The 19,726-nt window shown below is 42.4% G+C and overlaps 1 protein-coding gene across 1 annotated transcript; it reads right to left on the bottom strand.

Moving 5' to 3' along the window:
• Positions 1 to 219: 219 nt before the first annotated feature.
• On the bottom strand, positions 220 to 19,488 carry Nup37 (nuclear pore complex protein Nup37). The gene is made up of 7 exons (XM_080264894.1): positions 19,438 to 19,488; positions 15,342 to 15,496; positions 12,705 to 12,899; positions 9,556 to 9,706; positions 8,094 to 8,310; positions 4,877 to 5,036; positions 220 to 391 (listed from the first exon to the last, which is right to left on the bottom strand). Exons 1-7 carry the CDS (start codon positions 19,484 to 19,486, stop codon positions 299 to 301), a joined length of 1,020 nt encoding a protein of 339 aa, XP_080121020.1. The 5' UTR covers positions 19,487 to 19,488; the 3' UTR covers positions 220 to 298.
• Between the last annotated feature and the right edge of the window lie 238 nt (positions 19,489 to 19,726).

Genomic DNA, 19,726 nt, shown 5'->3' with positions numbered 1-19,726 from the left:
ATAGTTTTGGTGCTCAATCTGGCACAATTTGGTCATTTTCAGTAATATGATAGCAAATTTTGAGAAAAGTCACTGACACAACACTAGTCATACAATATCCTCTTTAATAATCAGAGTAACAATAATCATATGATCAACATAGTCAATAAAAATACAAGCAACAATGTATTAATGTATTATGGTATATGATTTATTTAAAAATGACAACATAGATGCAGACAATACAAAACATACTTGCAAACAAAATTCTGTTGGAAAGAATCTTAGGTATAACTGAATGTCATTATATCATGCATGTCTATATATTATCAATCTTCCACAGGAGGATCTTTCGGTCTGATCCCACTGCCAAGTAAGGGTGACTTTGGTGCCAGCTCATTCCACCCACCACCTGCAAGAGAAGTCACACAAATTCAGCTAGTCGGTGGTGGATATGATAAGGTACTGATGTTTTTACTAAAACAGCTCCCTCCAGCTGCTTTTGTACTTACAAACAATCCTGTTTCCAAAGCTTATATATTCACGCCAAAACTCAGACTGTTCATTCTGTATTCAGAAACGGATGGTGAAACATAGATTCCTCAGATGAACTTTGTCAACATCACTGTAATATGCAGGGTAAAGGCATCACCTTCATTCACTTCAGTCATCACTTAACATCTACCACAAATAATATTTCCTTCTGAAACTCTTGCTTGGTAAGCTTAATATATATAATGACTGAAATTAGGTAACAGAATGGCAGCACTGTGTACCAAAACCACACCAATTATCACAGTCAAAGGTGACTGCATTATGGAAACCAATACGGTACTGTACTCAGTATACTGAAAGATATTGAGAACTATAACTGATCTGCTAAATATTTTACAAAACTAATAATACAATAATTTATCATACACTAGCCAATCAAAGGTCAGAACCTGAAAATCCACAGACTGTTCTCTATTTTACAGGGTTCCTACTTCGTACTATGAAGATGCCAGATGTTTAACATGAGCTGATCAAAGGGTGCTGCCCATTTTGCCTGGACATGTAGTATCCAGAACTATGGATGTATGGAATGCATCTTTTGATGCTGAACCCTCACTACTTTGGAAAATGATATGGCAATGCCTCAAAAATTCCTGGATCTGCCTCTGCAACAAGCCACATTGATGTCTAAATCTTTTCCTTTGGGCAACTGTACATTAGTATGTTGAAAGAAAGGGTTATGTATAGTGTAGTATTTGCACAAGAAGCCACTGTTAAATGAATGTCTGATCAATGTACAGAGGGAGATGTCTGTCCAATGTGATCTGGCATCACCCACTAGGCACTGCCCATTGAAATTCTGATAAAACTACTATGGCAGTTTTTTCTGTATTTCTCAAGAATTATGGAATTATTGCATACACCTGTAAGGAGTACCATTTAAGCACTCTCTAATCTCCCTTCTAATTAGCAGACTTCTCACTCCACATTCTTCATGATTTTTATATTTTTCATTCTATCCAACCTACTTGATGAATATATATTACATATACTGTATATATGAATATATATTACATATATATATGAATGTTTTGAGAGTAAGCGATAGGATATTGGTAGTGAAAATTCTGTTGGGAAGAAAGATAGCTGCGATTATATTGGCATATGCTCCACAGGCAGGATTGGATGAATCAGAGAAAGATACATTTTGGGATGATTTAATACGTGTAATGGGTGGTATGCGGGATGATGAGAGAGTGATTTTGGGAGGGGACTTAAATGGTCATGTAGGTGAAGCAGCACAAGGTTATGAAGGAGTGCATGGGGGATGTGCGTATGGTCTAAGGAATGCAGAAGGGGAAAGGATACTCGAGTTTGGGGAGGCAACGGACATGATTGTGTGCAACACATATTTTAGGAAAAGAGACAGTACGTTAATTACGTATGAGTCTGGGGGAAATAGGAGTCAGATAGATTATTTTCTGGTTAGGAAGGCCGATAGGAGGTTAGTGAGGGATGTTAAAGTTATAGGAAGTGAGAAGTGTGTGCAGCAGCACAAACTACTGATTTGTGATATGGTGCTTAAAGAACAAGTGATGAAAAAGAGGACTTATGTACCTAGGAGGAAAATATGGAAGCTGAAAAACCAAGTAGTAAGGGATGCCTTCTATAGCGAGTTGAGGAGAGTGGTGGCTGAACAGGGAGCTGTAGACAGAGGCGTTAATGAACAGTACAGAGCCCTCAAGAACAATTTCTTGAGAGTTACTGATGTAACATGCGGCTGGACAAGAGGACCACCAAGACATAAAGTAACTTGGTGGTGGGATGAGGGTGTAGAAGCTGCAATTAAGGAGAAAAGAAGGCTTTTCCGGGAATGGAAGAAGGGTGGTAGCAAAGAGGAATATTTGGCTGCCAAGCGTAGGACTAGAAGAGAGGTATACAGGGCAAAGTCTGAGTCACAGAGACAATTACTTGATAACCTAAATCATGGGGAAAGGAAAAATATATTTAGGGTGGCAGGTCAGGTGAAGAGGGATAATCGGGATATCATAGGTGAGCAGTGTGTGAAGAATGATGAAGGAAGGGTAGTGGTGAACAGCGAGGATATTAAAGATGCATGGAGAGAGCATTATAATCGGTTGTTGAATGAGGAGTTTGACTGGGACAGGGAAGGTTTGGAGCCAGCAGATCCAGTGTCTGGCCCTTGGCCTTTGATTGATACTGCTACTGTGAGTGAGGCAATAGGCAGGATGAGGGTGGGGAAGGCAGCAGGTGCGTCTGGGTTGACTGCCAAAATGTTGAAGGCCTCAGGCGATATAGGGGTGAGTTTAGTCACTGACCTGATAAATAGGATTATTTATGAGTGTGTTGTCCCAGCTGATTGGCTGAAGAGTGTAATTGTAAATGTGTATAAAGGGAAGGGTGATGCCCTGGAAAGAGGAAATTATAGAGGTATAAAGCTTTTAGATCAGATAATGAAGGTAATGGAGAGAGTTTTAGAAGGTATGATTAGAGAAAGAGTGAATGCTGATGAGATGCAGTTTGGATTTATGCCAGGTAGGGGGACCACTGATGCCATATTCATTGTTCGACAGCTTCAGGAAAAATATATTGGTATTTTGTTTTTGTTGATTTGGAAAAGGCCTTTGACAGAGTCCCTAGAGAGGTGGTGAAGTGGGCAATGAGAAAGCCTGGCTTGGAGCAGTGCTGGTTAGGGTGGTTATGGCTATGTATGTGGGTGCTCACACCCAGGTGAGAGTGAATGGAGATTTGAGTGATGAGTTTTCCGTGAATGTTGGTGTGCATCAGGGGTCAGTCTTGAGTCCCATGTTGTTTATCATGGTACTTGAAGCCCTTTCACGTGACTTTAGAAACGGACTCCCATGGGAGTTGTTGTATGCTGATGATTTGGTGTTGATTGCAGAGAATGAAAGGGAGGCGGAGGAAAGGTTTAGGAAGTGGAGAGATGGTATGGGGCAAAAGGGTTTAAGGGTAAATGCAGATAAAACAAAAGTGATTATATCTAAGGTTGATGGCGGTACTGTACTGTCAAAGACGAGGGAGAGTGGCCATGTGCAGTTTGCCACAAGGGCATGGGAAGTAATTCCATCTTGTGCGGTGTGCGTGATAAATGGGTGCATAAGAGATGTAGTGGTATCAGAGGTAGACTGCAAGATAATGCTGATTTTATGTGTACGGCGTGCCGGGGTGAGCAGGTGGAGATTGTCAGACGTGAAAGGATTGAACTTGCTGGTGAATCTCTTGAGTGTGTGGAAGAGTTTTGTTATTTGGGAGACATGTTGTGTGCTGGAGGTGGGGCTGGAGCTAGCTCTGTGGCTAGGGTGAGAAGTGGTTGGACGAAGTTCAGGGAGCTCTTGCCTCTCCTGACATTGAGAGGGCTCTCCCTACGTGCTAAGGGGTCTTTGTATGCAGCATGTGTTAGGAGTGTAATGCTGTATGGCAGTGAGACCTGGGCAGTGAAGGAGGAAGATATTCGCCGGCTCAGATGTACAGAAATGACAATGATTAGGTGGATGTGCAGTGCGTCCCTGCGTCCAAGGCCTGGAGGGGCTGGGTTTACAATGGAAGAGTTGAGAGGTAGGATGGGACTGGAGTGTATTGGTGTTGTGATGAGGAGAGGTAGATTGAGGTGGTTTGGACATGTGGAGAGGATGGGGGATGATAATTGGGTGAGGAAGGTGAGAAGTGTTAATATTGGGGGTGGGGTTATGAGGGGTAGACCGAGAAAGACATGGGACGAGGTCATTAAGTGTGACCTTAGGGTTAAGGGACTGAACAGGGAGGCTGCAATGGATCGTGCAGCGTGGAGAGCCGCCATTAGGTGACCAAGACCGACACATGCAAGCATGTTGGAGCCTTTAAAAACAAAAACAAAAACGAATAACAAGTCCCATTACTAGACTCTTTCATGCTCCTGCCATTTCCATACCTCATACTGATATATAAGCACTGGCATTAACACACCTTCAAGCAGTTTTGGGGGTTAAAAACCATTTTTCCTCCCGTTACATAAATGTGGGTGGTTAGGCTGCTAATGCCGATGTGAAGGCAACTGAGGCATTAGTGGAGGATTTTTTTTTTTTAATCACTTGTAATTACTGCCGTTCTATGGTTATTTAAATACTGTTCTATACATTGGTGACAGTTATTTGCAGTATTTATGCATATCATTAACTTTAAAAGTGTTAGGACATATGTGTGACTATGTAATGTGTACTGTATAATGTATCCGACTTCTGACAGTACTGCATTTTCAACTTACAGCCACATCAACTTACAATGGATCCGTCAGAATGTAACCCCATCGTAAGTTGAGGACTATCTGTACACAATACAAATCACACACATAGAAGATACTGTTTTGCCTTCCATACCATCTTACCTTAAGATGTGCTGCTATGGGAACTTTATTGGAGTGCAGGTGTGTAACACGAATGGTGTGTGGTGATGCATGTGTGGCCACTAAGCCTGGGGCAGACCGACATACTCGTACACCCACAATACGTTCTCCTCCTCCTACCTCTACCACTTCACTGTGTGGCCTGTATATATATAAAAATAATCAGTTAAAATAAGAAAAACTGGGTTAACTTATGTACAGTACCTCTTTTCCATTACTAACTGGGCTGGTAGCCATGAGAACAATGGAACATCCGTAATATTGGCAAGAAAAGAAGACAGAAAAAAATACCCATTCTCTATCTATTGCTAGATGCCCTAATCCCATAAGTGGTGGCCACAGACAAATCACCTCCATGTTGCCCTGTCCCCTGCCATTTCACTGTCCTGCTCCCAGCTCACACCCCCTCTCTCATATACCTCTCCACTCCATCCCTCCATCTCATCCTTGGCCTCCCCCTCCCTCTCCCCCCCTCCACCTCACCCACATACACGCTCTCATCAGTCTCACTCTCCATCCTCTCCACATGGCCAAACCACCTCAAAGTGTTACTCATAATGCTTCCCATCACATCCACATCCACACCACAATGCTCCTTCACATCATCATTTGTCAGTCTGTCTCTCCATGTGACTCCACAGGCTCCTCTCGAATAAATCATTTCCACTGCTCTCACTCTTGACTTCTGTCCCTCCAACAAGGTCCAAGCTTCACTTCCATACATTAGAATTGGTATCACAATACTGTCATGTAGTTACTTTCTCACTTCCATGCTCACTTCCCTGTTTCTTACCACTGCCTTCAAGGAACCCAGCTAATAAATGGTGCCTTTTCCCATTCCTCTAACCATTAACCCCTTCTGTACTATTGTAGGCATAATATGTTATGACACCATACTATATGTAACTATGGTATGTCACTATATGGCTATAGGTAACAATATGTAAAACAGGTCTGAAGTTCTCCAGGAACATACAATTACACATCCCCTAGCCTAGACTAATCAAGAATGCAAAACACCTCTAATCATGTGCCAGAAACATGACCAAAAAATACACACACACACACACACACACACACACCCACACACACTCTCTCTCTCTCTCTCTCTCTCTCTCTCTCTCTCTCTTTAGCTGGGAGCTAGAGGGGGATATAGTCCAATATCACATGTAGGAAAGTTAGCAGAACAGGTGAGATGGTTAGAGAACCAGAGAGATAACCAGAGATGGCCAGGAGAGAAGGAGAGAGAGATTCCCAGAAAACAACAGGGAGTAGGAGTGTGAGAGTAAAGTAGGAGGACCACAGCTAGCTAAAATTGCTACTAACCAAACACAGGTCATGCCAAGCTCTAACATTTATTCAAGTAACTGTCTCACAATAAACTCCATCAACCCCAATGAGAGGGAGGGGGAGGCTGAGGATGAGATGGAGGGATGGGGTGGAGAGGTATATGAGAGAGGGGAGTGTGAGTTGGAAGCAGGGCAGTGAAATGGCAGGGGACAGGGCGACTTGGAGGCGATTTGTTTGTGGCCACCCCAAACGGGATTGAGGCGTCTGGCAATAGATAGATAGAACCCCAATCTCCCTATTTCATCACCCCACTTAAAATATGAAGTGGATAATGGAACGGAGAAGACCTACACTGTCATCTCCTTACAATGCCTCACCTTTACTCTCTCTCCTGGTGCCACTCCCATCGACAATACAACCAAATAACCTCTATCTAATTAAATCCCTCAGCTGCGTCTATTGACATAAAGTTAACACTTCATCATTTACATAACTATCCATAATATACTAGTATTTAGTTAATGAACCAAACAATTAAGGAATAATTTTATATATATATATATATAATCATCATCACCAGCCGTCGAGGTCCACTGCAGAACCGGCCTATCCCTACCAAAGCAGGGACGATACAGCCAATGTATCTCTACCCAATGGCTTTGGCTGTCTGGTAGAGACTGTATGTAGGGTGAGATGTGCTTGTGAGTGTGATTGTAGTGTTGTGGTGGCTTTGAATGTGTGTGTAGTCTGTGAACCAAGTGTAATCGGCTCACCTTAAGCCGACTGGGTGCAAGCATACTAGTATGCAACACTGGTTCAACCACAGCACCCCTTGTGTCTGCCAAAGTACACATATATAGATAGATAGATAGAGAGAGAGAGAAAGAGAGAGAGATATAGATAGATAGATAGATATAGATATTTCATCAACATAAATAGTACCAACTATGCAGTAAGAAACAGCTACACAATTTACACTGACATGTGTGTTTTATAATTTTAATTTTCTGAGCAAGCAAGAGAAATGTAGAATGTGATTTAGTGAGTAATCCCATTATGCTAAGAAAAGCACCTAAACTTCATTCTAACCACAGTGATATAATATTACATTATTGTCTAAATATTTTGTACATTTTTCTTCAAGCATTTTACCATTCAAGACTCAACAAAATGTGGGATATCATGATATGACCATATCTCTGAAAAATAATCATCATTACAGGATTACACTACACCTAAAATGGTATAGAAATATGTGCTAAAGTCTAGGGTCATTGGGTAAAACAAACATCCATCCAGCCATCCATCATTCAATCCTACGTTGCCCCATGAGGAACGTAGGAGCCCGGGGCTAGGCAGTTGGTCCTGACATTTAAGATGAAAGTGACCAACCTCACTCATCCCTGAATGGCATTACGTGAGCAATTAAATCCCAACCACCCCTTGGATATAAACCTTCACTGGCTCAATCCGAATGGAGAGCAATAATTACCCACTAAACCACCAGGTGCCAAAATTTGGTTATATGGTTACCACCCAGCATTGTAAATGGTTTCCTGGTGTTCCTTCAGTCTTTCCTCATCCTTTTGCCTATGGGTGACTTTACACTCCCTCTTCTGTCTTTCTTTCCTTCATTCTTTCCCCTTCTTCTGCCTGTGGGTGACTCTACACTGAATGACAAGCCAAATGGTTTCCTGTAAAACAAACATTTATATATTTTTCATCATTCTCAGCCGATTCTGATTCGATTTTGATTATCGAATGATTTTTCCCTCTCCATGCCGATATTAATCAGCTTTTGCTTGCCGGTTTACAGTACTACCCAGAATCCTTGCTCTACCTGACAGGTCAAAGCATACTGAAAATAAATGTAATTCATGATCGTAACCCTTTACAGATGGCAACCTACTGCAGTGAAGCAACATTCCAGACAGTGAGACCCTTCATGCCAGCTGCCACAATTAGTGCAGGTTCAGGGAGGGACCAGTCGGCTCCCAGCAATGGGCCAGGGCAGCGAAGGTACAAGGTGGAGGTTCCTGTGCTAACAGAATACACACGCACTACACCCTTCTTCTCAGCAACCATCAACAGGTCTAAGTCCTCTGGATGGAAACACACCACCATTCCTGTAAAATGGGATGGAAAGATTATTAAAATATTAACTGGACTCAATTTAATCATCATTTTCATCATCATAATCCAGTTCTCACCATTACAATACAGGAATTGCTGTTGTGGCCCCAGACTGATCTGAACTGGAATGCGGGCTGATACTATCCTGCTCCTGCAGTTCACCATCCTATTTTAGGAAATAGGGAACAAGCAGAGGGACACTTGTATAACAGGGCTGTGGAGCCACAGTATCATATCAGTGCTACCACCACAGACAAGGTGGACAGAACCAAAATACAGAGAAATTTGTTTATCAAGGCTTGCATGAATTTCTCTGCATCTTGAAAGGAAAATGAAAAAGAACCAAGAACAATAACTGTAAAATGAACTAAACATTCATTCACTTTTCACTTAAGCCTTCAAAATTTGAAGTTTCTCACAAGTACAGTGATCCCTTGGTTATAGTGGTTTTCAGTATCAGTGCTAGATGAAAACTGTGCACCTGAGCTGGTTTCTGCCAACAATGATGGTGCAAAAGCTGTGGTTTCTGATGGCTTTGAGGGATTCAAGGATGTGGCCATACATGAGAAGTTAATCTCAGGTAGTGGAGACCACTAAAACTCCACCCTCTACCTCATGCCCATCTCTGATCTCTATATGGTATGTGTTTCTTCCTTACAGAACCCTTTTCATCATTTTCTCTTAACCTACCCATGCCTATGAGTTCCTGATACTTACCATAACAGTACAGTATGTATATAGTGGGTCAAAACTGTAGTAAAAATCAAAATTTTGGGTTTACAAGTGGGGTGCATCCTGTTGACTGCCCTGCTCACAGTAGCAGCATCAATCAAACGCCAAGGGCAAAACAGTGGATCCGCTAACTCCAAACCTTCCCTGTTCCGGTCAAACTTCTCATTCTTTTCTCCTTAATTGTAGCTTCCACACCTTCATCCCACCCCCATGTAACTTTACATCTTGGAAGGCCCTTTGTCCATCCACACACTGAATCAGTAACTATCAAGTGATTCTTTTCTTTTTCTGTACTGCTCATTACCACTAATGTCTACAGCTACATGTTCGGCCACCATTCTACTCACCTCATTATAAAAGGCATCCCTTACTGCTTGGTTTTCAACTTCCATATTTTCCTCTTGGATGCATAGGTCCATTTCTTTACTACCCATTCCTTTAGTACCAAGCCACACCTCCAACACTAATCTTAAATTACACACTTAAAAAGAAGTAACTATATTTACCTGGTGATGTTAGAAGGAATTTTGCTATTTGAGTGCGTGAAGCAGCATCCCAGACCCGAGCAGTGAGATCATCTCCTGCTGAGGCCACCAGGCTGCCACTGTCACCATTGTATGTCACACTGTTCACAAAGTCATTGTGGCTTAGGATTTTCTGTGAAATGAAGGGTGAAATGAAAAGATGGAACAGAGAGGCATATGAGTGAGGGATGTGTGGGTTGCAGAAAGGACTGCATGATGGCAGTGGACTGGACAGAATGGCATGATAATCTCTACTGGGACATCCTGTATGTTGATCCATCCATCCATCCATCATCCAATCCTACGTTGCCCCATGAGGAGCGTAGGAGCCCGGGGCTAGGCAAGTTGGTCCTGACATTTAAGATGAGACTGACCAGCCTCACTCATCCTGGAGTGGCATTCCATGAGCAATAAACCCCAACCATCCCTTGGATATAAACCTTCACCGGCTCAACCCGACTGGAGTGCCGTAATTACCCACTAAACCACCAGGCGCCAAAATTTGGTTAGGCTATATGGTTACCACCTAGCATAGTAAATGGTTTCCTAGTGTACAGGACACCATTTGACTTGTCACTAAGTGTAGTCACCCACATGCAGAAGAAAGAGGAAAGAATGAAGGAAAGAAAGACTGAAGAGGAAGTGTAAAGTCACCCAAAGGCAGAAGGACGAGGAAAGAATGAAGGGAAGAAAGATAGCAGAGCATGGAAGGAAAGAAGGATGGAGGAGAGGAAAGGGCAGGCACCCGAGGACAGCATAACAGTAATTATCTCTCTATATTCAACGAGTTTCGTGTTATGGCCCCCTGAATTTCCATGACCTTGAGTTTGACCTTTCAGTGACTCAAGGTCAAAGGTCTTGGTGCCAAATGAAAGCTCATATTATGAGTTCTTGTATGTTCTAAATAGTAAATATCTCTATATTCAACCAGTTTAAAATTACAGTCCTTTGAAAATCCATGACCTTAAATTTGACCTTTCAAGGTCACTCAATTACCTCCAAAATTTAATCACTTTCTTTTGGGACCAGTGCCCACATATCCTGAGTTTCATGTAATTTCATTCAGCCACTTTTCCACACTGTTGCAAACAAACAAACAAGACAAGAACGTTCAACTGTAGATATTCTTTGCCTTCTTACCCATCAGCTTAACAAAACAATAGACCAACATAGTGAAACACACACAGTAGCACTTGATACTTCAAAAGCATTTGACAGAGTATGGCACCAGGCCTTATTGTCTAAGATGTCACACTATGGCCTTGCATCACTGGTTCCTCTAATTTCTTCTTACCTTCATAACAGAAAAATATGGGTGATGGTAGATGGAATTTATTCTCAGTTCATTCCATAAATGCTGGCGTACCTCAGGGATCAGTTTTGGCCCCAACCCTCTTTCTCATTCATATTAATGACCTCCTATCTGTCACGCACAACCCAATACACTCTTATGCTGATGACTCGACCCTTCATAGTTCTTTCACATTTAGTACCTCCTTTACACAATTTGATATTATAAATTCCAAATAAACACAGCAATTTCTCTGAACCGGGACATTTCTAAAATTAATCAATGGGGACAAAAAAATCTGGTCTCATTTAATGCTCAGAAAACCAAATAGTATATTAATTTCTCCAACAGAAAGATTCCCTCAGACTCTCACACAATTTTAAATGATGTCAATATTCCCATATCCACTACAATTGATATCCTAGGTGTTACTCTAAACCCCAACCTAAGCTGGACAGCTTATGTTAAATCCCTTGCTAAAAATGCTTCTAAGAAACTGGGACTTATGTACAAAGTTCGTGAGTCCTTCACTGACGAGCAGATGGCCACAATATACAAAAGTCATGTGCGTTCTCAGATCAAATGCTGTTCACCACTGTGGAGTGGATGTGGAGCGGTTGCATTGAGGCATTTGGACAAAATTCAAAATAAAACCATTAGATTAATCAATAATCCTGCCATAACGCAGGACTTTCCTCCATTATCAGAATGCAGAGATGTTGCTTCTTTAGCATTATTTTATTGATATTTTTACCGTCAGTGCTCTGACGAACTGGCTTAAATTGTGCCTCCCCTTCACATTTTCTCCCGAGATACTCGGGTAGCTGTGAGCACCCATAAACTCACACTCTCTCTCCCGCAATGCAGAAACTCTGCTTATCAAAATTCATTTACCCCAGAACTACTACTCTCTGGAATACACTTCCTGGGAGTTGCTTCCCACATACATTTAATCCATTCGAATTTAAATCCAATTGTTATAAGTATTTTATGAATGGAGGATGCCTTTAGGCACATGGACTTATTTTTTTTTCCTCTGTGTTTCCTTCCTCCATTCATTATTTCATAAAAAAACAAAAAAACAAAACAAACTAACAAACAAACAAACTCAACCAAAAACAATACCTCACTGGACTCTGTCCAGGCGAGGTACGGTAATTAAAGGTAGTGACTGAGACTGAGATATAACCACAGTACAGTATAGAGATTAAGCAAGTGCCCTATTAATAAATGTCACTGAATGTTGCAAATCACAAATAACTGTATATGGACATATCCAATATATAAAAAAAATGAAGATGAGCTACTTTCAATATGACTGTGGAACCAATGAAGCAGGGTAAGTGTATGTAGCTATAAATAAATCAGGAGGGGGTCATGCCGGGGGAGACAGTGATCAGGGAATTCATTCATTTGTTTCATTTCATTTTTGATGGCTCCAACATGCTTGCATGCGTCAGCCTTGGTCACCTAATGGCAGCTTTCCATGCTGCTCGATCTCTGGCAGCTTCCCTATTCAATCCCTTATCCCTGAGGTCACACTCAGAGATCTCATCCCAGGTTTTTTTCAGTCTACCTCTTGCAACCCTACCTCTAACACTAAAACTTTTCACTTTCTGCACTCAATTATCATCCCCCATCCTCTCCACATGCCCAAACCATCTCAATCTACCTCTCCTCATCACAACACCAATACACTCCAGTCCCATCTATGACAATAAATGGTTCAATGCTTTTTGCTCTGAGTTCCTCCAAATGGGAGCATTGAATAAAAAAAAAAAAAAAAAAAAAAAAAAAATGGAGGGGGGGTCAGGTACTTCAGAAAGATGGTTTTACTTACTTCAAATGTATTATTATCCGCTAAATCAGATGACAGTTGCATGATGCTGTTGTCGACTGATGCAACTGCCACCTGCAGGCAGCTGGGTATGGTCCGCAAAGTAGCACTAGGACTCCATGCTAAGGACACTGGTTGGCTGGACACATGCCAGTCCCACACCTGCTCACACTCCTCACTGCCTCCATCACTCTCCTCCTGCCAAAGTCAAGTATGTCTTTAGAAAGAATGTAAATATAGGTTGCAAATTTGCACTTTTTTTGTAGCAGCAGGAAAAAATAATAACCATGTACAGTCGGCATCAAAAGTCCTGGTGCCTCTCACACCTCTTTCTCCGTGGACTTCAAAAATCAGTGAAGTAAGTTCACAGCACCCGACACTGAACGCTTTACTTCGCTGTGGAGCAAAGTTATTAGTATGGATGACTGGTTTTACCAGCCTGATTTTCTTAACGGAGAGAAATGCATAACAGGCAACGGGACTTTTGATGCAGACTGTACAGTATTTATACTAGTATTTAAATAACAATACATTAATACTCTAAGGATATGCACAACCATCTCATGGCAAACTTATACTGGAGAAGTATTAAGAGATCCAGTCAGAATGTAGTACCCTGATGGGAACTTCTTGTACCAAGCCACCCCATGGCTCCAGGCAACATGATCCACACAACAGAGAAAAAGATATCGATGAACTCTCATCAGCCATAAGGAAGTGTTAGCAGGAAATTCCTGGTACTATCTCAGGGTTATCAGCCCTGGGTGTTACGTAGTGCAACCATGTCCACTGACCATCATGTATCTTGTGTCATCTTTCACATCAGTGAAATTATGATCAGGCCATCCTGGACAGGAAGCCTTCAGACTTTCCTCACTGGGTCATGTGTGTGCTTGGTTGATTTCCTCTTCCAAGCTGGACATCCAGAGTCTTCCAGGAGCCACTGTGAGTTGCTCTCCTTGCTGCCTTTTGCCCTACTAAGCGTCCTTCCCTTGACACTCTCTACTGCAGTTTAGCCTCTTTACTCTGCCTCTTTTTTTCTCTTCTGCTTCTTCCTTTCCTGTTCCCTGATTCTCTTGGGCTTCTGCTCTCTTTGGCCCTGCTTTCCAGGTGCCTTTGTTCAGAGGCTCCTTCCCTGGCCTCATCTATACATGCAGATGTCAGTGTGGGCTCCTCGCAGCAACAGGGCATCCTCACCTTGCTGTTCAAGCCTTTCAGGATTTATGTGCTGTACACCTGTGACCTACTGTGCTAGTTCCTCATATCAGTTCTTCCACTGCATCCCAGCTTTCAAAGGTAGCCAGGCTTACTGAGCTGTCATGCCCCCACGAGGCATGTGTCCAGCAACATGGTGGCTGTATGCCAGACCCCTCCCCCTGTCATCAAAACACAATCATGTGGCTGTCCTGTCCTCATGGCAATGTTCTGCCCCTCAGCCTGTCCTGATCTGGCAAGAGGCCCTTCCCCTCCTTCTTCTCTTAGTGGGACAAAATTATTTCCACGTTTAGCTGCAAGGTGGATAGCACAGCACCATTCTGTCTTCGCCATGCTTAGCCATACTACCCCAGGATGGTCTTCTAAACTCCACCTCCATCCCTCAGGCTCTCAGAAGCTCTGGGATGTCCCAGAGCAGGTTTGGATGCAGGCATGTCAGTTCTGCTCTGTGACTAGCAAAAACCCAGTGCTGTCTGCCATGACCAACAGGCACTAGTCCATCCTTCCAGGACTCTTTTTTCCCTACTGTGGACAGATTTCCTGGTGCTGTTTTGGTTTTAAAAATTTCCCCATCCCATCCCGACTACATCTCAGCAGGATGATACATGCTGGTTTCTGCACCAGCTGAGTCCTACCCAGGACAATTTTCCCAGCTCTGAGGATCAATGTCCCATCCTTGAACTTGGACTTATTAACCCCTTGACTGGACTGCATTAGCTGATGCAGTTCTGTCATGAAATACTGTCACATCCTATCCTATTGTGGGCACACCCTAACCTATCTCTTAACAGATCACACTCAGAAACTCTTGTCTGTCTATGTGATCCAATCCAGCCTAGTACAAGGACAGTCTTAAATCATGTGATACTGTGCCGTCACATATCACAATAAACATCAGCCATATTATGATACCTTAATCTTATGAAAGGAGATTCTTTGTACAGTATCCCCTTGCTTCACAATAAGGATGCATCTGAAAAAAATCCAGTGCATAACAATTTCTCGTACATCGTCACTTGCAACATGAGTTCAATTGGGATATGTTTTTGAGCAAGGACCACTCACCCAACAATGCCACATCAGGGCCCTGCCCTTCATCTTCAGGAAAAAGATACGAACAACAAATAAAAGCCTTGACAAAAAAGAAGAGGTGAAGCTTAAGCAGCAGAGATGTACCAGGGAAAAGCAGCCTGACACTTTTATGATGACCATCTCCTGTGGATATGGATGGGCATGACAGATACTGTACTGTACAGCTGATATATGAACAATAGATGCTATACAATATAGCTACCCTTTTGAACCCCTCATCTGGGTAATTACATTATACCATGGGTCAAATGATATTAGTCATCAGAAACTAATGTTTCCAATATGGCACTCTTAATACAGGCATAGTAATTTGCTACACAGATGAGCACATACCTTAAGTTTCACTGAGTAGACAACAACAGAAGTAGGTAAGCCAACAGCAAGGAGTCCTCTGGACCATTCAAATGGAGAGAATTCAACACACTGCACTTGAGATCCCACTTTAATGTTGATGGCTGGGTCTACATTCACTTCCATCATAGCGCTTTCTGAAAATATAACTAGGCCTATCAGTACATATCATATGGGACAGCCCTCTCATGAACCCCATTCATACTGTTAATGATCTGAACTGCACCTGTGTTGTACTTCTACCCATATCCACTTATATGCTGATAATTTCATCATTCATTTTTTTAGCCACTGCTTCCTGGGGGAGGCGGTGGCTGAATCACTAGTGAGGCACCCTGCGGTCCTAATGGACCCAGGATTGAATACTGGCTGGGGCAAGGAACAGTTTAACAGAGAATCAACCAAGAAACTTACGACAAGGATTTGGCAACCTCGTTTATCTTTTGATTGGTGATATGAATGGTAAGAGTTGGGAATGTGAAGGTGGATGGAATAGTTGGTGAGTGGGGTGTGCCTGCTGAGAAAGATGAGAATGGGAGTGTTAGTGGACATTTGTGCTGGGAGGGGGTTGGTGATAGCCAATACCCTCTTCAGGCATAAAATGATCCACAGGTATACATGGCGAGTGATGAGAAGGGTGGGTGGTGAACTGAGTGAAAGGAAGGCAATGATTGATTATGTGTGTGTGGATGAAAGGATGCGAAGATGTATTTTGGATGCAAGAGTTTATAGAGGTTGGGGGAGTGGACTTTCTGACCACTACTTGCTGGTGGCCAGAATTAAAGTTCAAGTAAGATGGAGGATTAGAAGAAGGGAAAGACGAGAGGAAGGAGTAGTTGCAAGGAGAGTGGAAAGGTTACAAGAGGATGAGAAAAAGGCAGAGTATAAGAGAGAAGTGGAGGAACGATTGGGCAAATATGAGTTGGAGTAGATGGGGGACGTGGAAGGTGTGTGTAGAATATTTACAGAAGAAATATGTGCAGCATGTGATGTGGTGTGTGGAAGGAAGAGAAGACGGAGGGGGGTGCAAGGAACAGCGTGGTGGACTGAAGAGGTGAAACGGGCTGTGGCACAAAAGAAGAAAGCATACAATGAATGGATGAGAAATAAGGGCGTGGAAGAAGTTGAGAGGCGAAAGAGAGAGTTATATGTAGAAAGAAAGAGAGAGGTGAAAAGATTAGTAAGAGAGAGTAAGAAGAGAGTGGATGAGGAATTTGGAAGGAATTTGAGTGTAAAGTGGAGGGACTGTAAGAAAATGTTCTGGAAAGAGGTGAAAAGAGTAAGACAGGGTGGAAGTGAAGTTAGCCGGGGAGTGAAAGATAAAAATGGTAGATTACTAGTGGAGAAGGGAGAAAAAGTGAGCAGATGGAGAGAACACTTTAAGGAATTGTTGAACGTGGAGGATGGAAGTAATGCGAGTATAAGTGGCTGGGGAATGGCTGGGAGAAGGAGGGAGGTGAGAAGACAGGAAGAAATCAGTAGGATAGAAGTTGTGGAAGCAAGGAAGAAAGTTAAATCAGGGAAAGCCCCAGGAATTGATGGAGTGTGTGGTGAAATGCTGAAGCATGGAGGAGAGATAGTAGTAGAATGGATGTGGAAGATGTTCAGATTGGACTGGGAGGAAGGTAGAGTCCCGGAGGATTGGAAGTCAGGTATAATTATTCCCTTGTACAAAGGAAAAGGGGAAAAAGAAGTGTGTGGTAATCATAGGGGCATTTGTCTTCTTAGTATAATAGGAAAAGTGTATGGTAGGATACTTATTGACAGAGTTAGAGAAAGAACAGAGAAATTAGTTGGAGAAGAACAGGGAGGCTTTAGGAAGGGAAGAGGTTGTGTAGATCAGATTTTCATTCTCAGATCTTTAGTGGAAAAGTTTCTAGAGAAGGGAAAGAAGTTGTATGCGGCTTTCATGGATTTGGAGAAAGCATATGACAGGGTGGATAGACTAGGATTGTGGAAAGTGTTAAGAATATATGGAGTAGATGGGAAGTTGTTGAATGCTGTGAAGAGTATGTACGATGGTGCGAAGGCTGCAGTGCGTGTGGATGGTGAACTAAGTGAATTTTTCTCTTTGAAAGTTGGGTTGAAACAGGGATGTGTCATGTCTCCATGGTTGTTCAATCTGTACATGGATGGGGTAATAAAAGAGGTACAAGGTAGGGTAGTGGATGTTGGAGTGGCCCTGGTGAGAGAGGATAGTGTTTGGAGACTCCCTGTACTGTTGTTTGCAGATGATACGGTGTTGTTGAGTGAAGACGAAGGGGAGCTGCAAGGCTTGGTGGATGAGTTTGAGAGAGTGTGTAAGAAACTGAATCTAAAGGTGAATGTAGGGAAGAGTAAAGTGATGGTCTTTGAGAGAGGTGAAGTCAGTGAATGTACAGCGAGGTTGGATGGTGAGGAATTGGAAAATGTGAGTATGTTTAAGTACTTGGGTAGTGTGATGAGTAAGGATGGAGGTTTGGAGGGTGAAGTGCTTGAAAGGGTACAGCAGGGAAGAAAGGTTGCTGGTTCTTTGAAAGCAGTGATAAGAAACAGGGAAGTGAGCATGGAAGTGGAAAAGTTACTACATGACAGTATTGTGATACCGGTACCAACTCTAACGTACGGAAGTGAAGCTTGGACGTTGTTGGAAGGACACAAGTCAAGAGTGAGAGCCGTGGAAATGAGTTATTTAAGAGGAGCCTGTGGAGTCACATGGAGAGACAGGCTGACGAATGAGGATATAAAGGAGCGTTGTGGTGTTGATGTGGATGTGATAGGAAGCGTTATGAGGAACACACTGAGGTGGTTTGGCCATGTGGAGAGGATGGAGGGTGAAAGACTGACGAAGAGAGTGTATGTGAGTGAGGTGGAGGGGGAAAGAGGGAGGGGGAGGCCGAGGATGAGATGGAGAGATGGGGTGGAGAGGTATATGAGAGAGGGGGGTGTGAGTTGGGAGCAGGGCAGTGAAATGGCGAGGGACAGGGCGACTTGGAGGCGATTTGTTTGTGGCCACCCCAAACAGGATTGAGGTGTCTGGCAATAGATAGATAGATAGTTTATCTTGATAGTCAACAGAAAGACCTTAAGAGAGTACCATACAGTTTATATGTAAAAAGAAAAAAAAAAGTGAAGATGGTTGGGTCTGAGACGGAGTCAGACTTTCAACACTCCTGAATGATACATGGATGACCATGAGACCCATTTCATTATGCATGCTGTTAACTGTTCTCTATTTTTTGAAGCTACTTTCCCTCTCCTTGTTTCTGAATTCTACCTCATCTTGTCTTAGTGCAGGAAAGAGGGTCAGGATGATAATGATAATAAATCAAAAGAACCACATCCACAGGGAAGGCATTTCAAAGGGTAAATGTACACCTTATGCAGCAGAAAGTCCTTACCAATTCAATTCATATTTCTCCTGTTTGTTTTCTGTATTTTTCTGACTATTTTCAAGGTGGTAAATTAGCTTTTCCTGCTGAAAAATTTCCCATTATCATCACGTTCCTTAAGCTGTGCTTACGATTGTTTGTTTCCTGCATAATGGACGAAACTTAACGTACCGTACTCAAAGGTGGATTTCGTTTCCCAGTTTCCCAGCTGGATGTTAGGTTAAATTATTACTGTATGCACATTTAAGCTAGGTTAGGTTTAAACACTTTGGTTTGAACAGTCCCTTCCACCATTATGCTGATGAATCAAACATGAATTGTCATAGCGGAACAGCTGAAAACAATGGGGAAACAGTTTTAACAAGAAACAAATGGGTGCAGCGATCCCACCTACTGGTATATTATAACAAACTCATGATCTCACAGTAAATAATTCTGATACGGAACATATGTAACACACATAGTTAACTGCTGAATTATGACAGCAAGAAGTGATAGGAAAAAGGCAATATACCTATTTTGGAGTGATTAAGGAAGCAGCCGGGTCAACCGTGGCAGTGTTCACCGACAATCACTCTGACTGGCCGCACTGTTTACCAACCATTGTTCCGATTGGACATGTCAGTGTATCCCGTGTCAAAGCTATGGGAAACTTAAAGGATTTAACCACACCTAACTACCTGAAACCTAATCCAACCTAACCTCACTTGCATTTGACAGCCAGCATTCAAACTTAAAAAAGCACGTCAGGAACATTAAATACGGCCTGCTAATGGAAGACGTCAGCGCACTGTTTATGCATTCTAAATCCTCATTTATAGCTTTGACAGGAAAGTCTATTAAAATGCACAGTATCTGTGGTACTCCAGGAATAATAACAAGTAACCTGTGAAAGACTCATTTCAACAGAAAGTATGGGGATGCCGCGCCCGTTTAGTAAAGAATTAATGAAACTTTTATTTACCAGCCCTGAAATAATCCGCAAAAAAAAAAAAA

This window comes from Coenobita brevimanus, chromosome 14 (genome assembly GCF_032717465.1).
Source record: "Coenobita brevimanus isolate Jiangsu-jjx chromosome 14, ASM3271746v2, whole genome shotgun sequence".
Lineage (NCBI taxonomy): Eukaryota > Metazoa > Arthropoda > Malacostraca > Decapoda > Coenobitidae > Coenobita > Coenobita brevimanus.
This window is presented reverse-complemented; position numbering and strand designations above follow the sequence as displayed.